This window comes from Buceros rhinoceros, unplaced genomic scaffold (genome assembly GCF_000710305.1).
Source record: "Buceros rhinoceros silvestris isolate BGI_N320 unplaced genomic scaffold, ASM71030v1 scaffold22595, whole genome shotgun sequence".
Classification (NCBI taxonomy): Eukaryota; Metazoa; Chordata; class Aves; order Bucerotiformes; family Bucerotidae; genus Buceros; species Buceros rhinoceros.
The window spans coordinates 1-339 of record NW_010412592.1 but is presented as its reverse complement, the minus strand read 5'-3'; the positions used below and the strand labels follow the sequence as shown (position 1 = coordinate 339).

The 339-nt window shown below is 59.9% G+C and overlaps 1 protein-coding gene across 1 annotated transcript in view; it reads left to right on the top strand.

Annotated features, from left to right (window-relative positions):
* Positions 1 to 184, top strand: part of HMHA1 (histocompatibility (minor) HA-1) — a gene marked incomplete at both ends in the record, with an annotated part of 5,599 nt that extends 5,415 nt beyond the window's left edge. Inside the window, 1 exon segment of the mRNA XM_010136463.1 lies at positions 6 to 184. Coding sequence (XP_010134765.1) covers positions 6 to 184 — 179 coding nt within the window.
* Positions 185 to 339: the final 155 nt, after the last annotated feature.

Sequence of the window (339 nt, the reverse complement as noted above, 5' to 3'; positions counted from 1 at the left end):
CTGGCCTGGCCAAAAGAGGTGTGTGGAACCCTTGGCCATCCAGTGCGGGCACAAGAAGCTCCAAGGGAAGCTGCAGCTCTTTGGACAAGACTTCACGAAGGCATCTCTGAGCAGCTCGGACGGCATCCCCTTCATCGTCAAGAAGTGCATTTCCGAAATCGAGAAGCGGGCACTGAAAACCAAGGTGACGCGCTCTCCCTTCCCTTCGGTCCTGCAGGGTCTCCGGGCTCCTCGTGGTGTCTCTCGGTGGCGGCTCTCCCACCCCCCCGCGTTTCCCTGTGTTCCCAGTGCTGCCTGGCCTGTCACAAGAAGTGTCTGGAAACCTTGGCCATCCAGTGC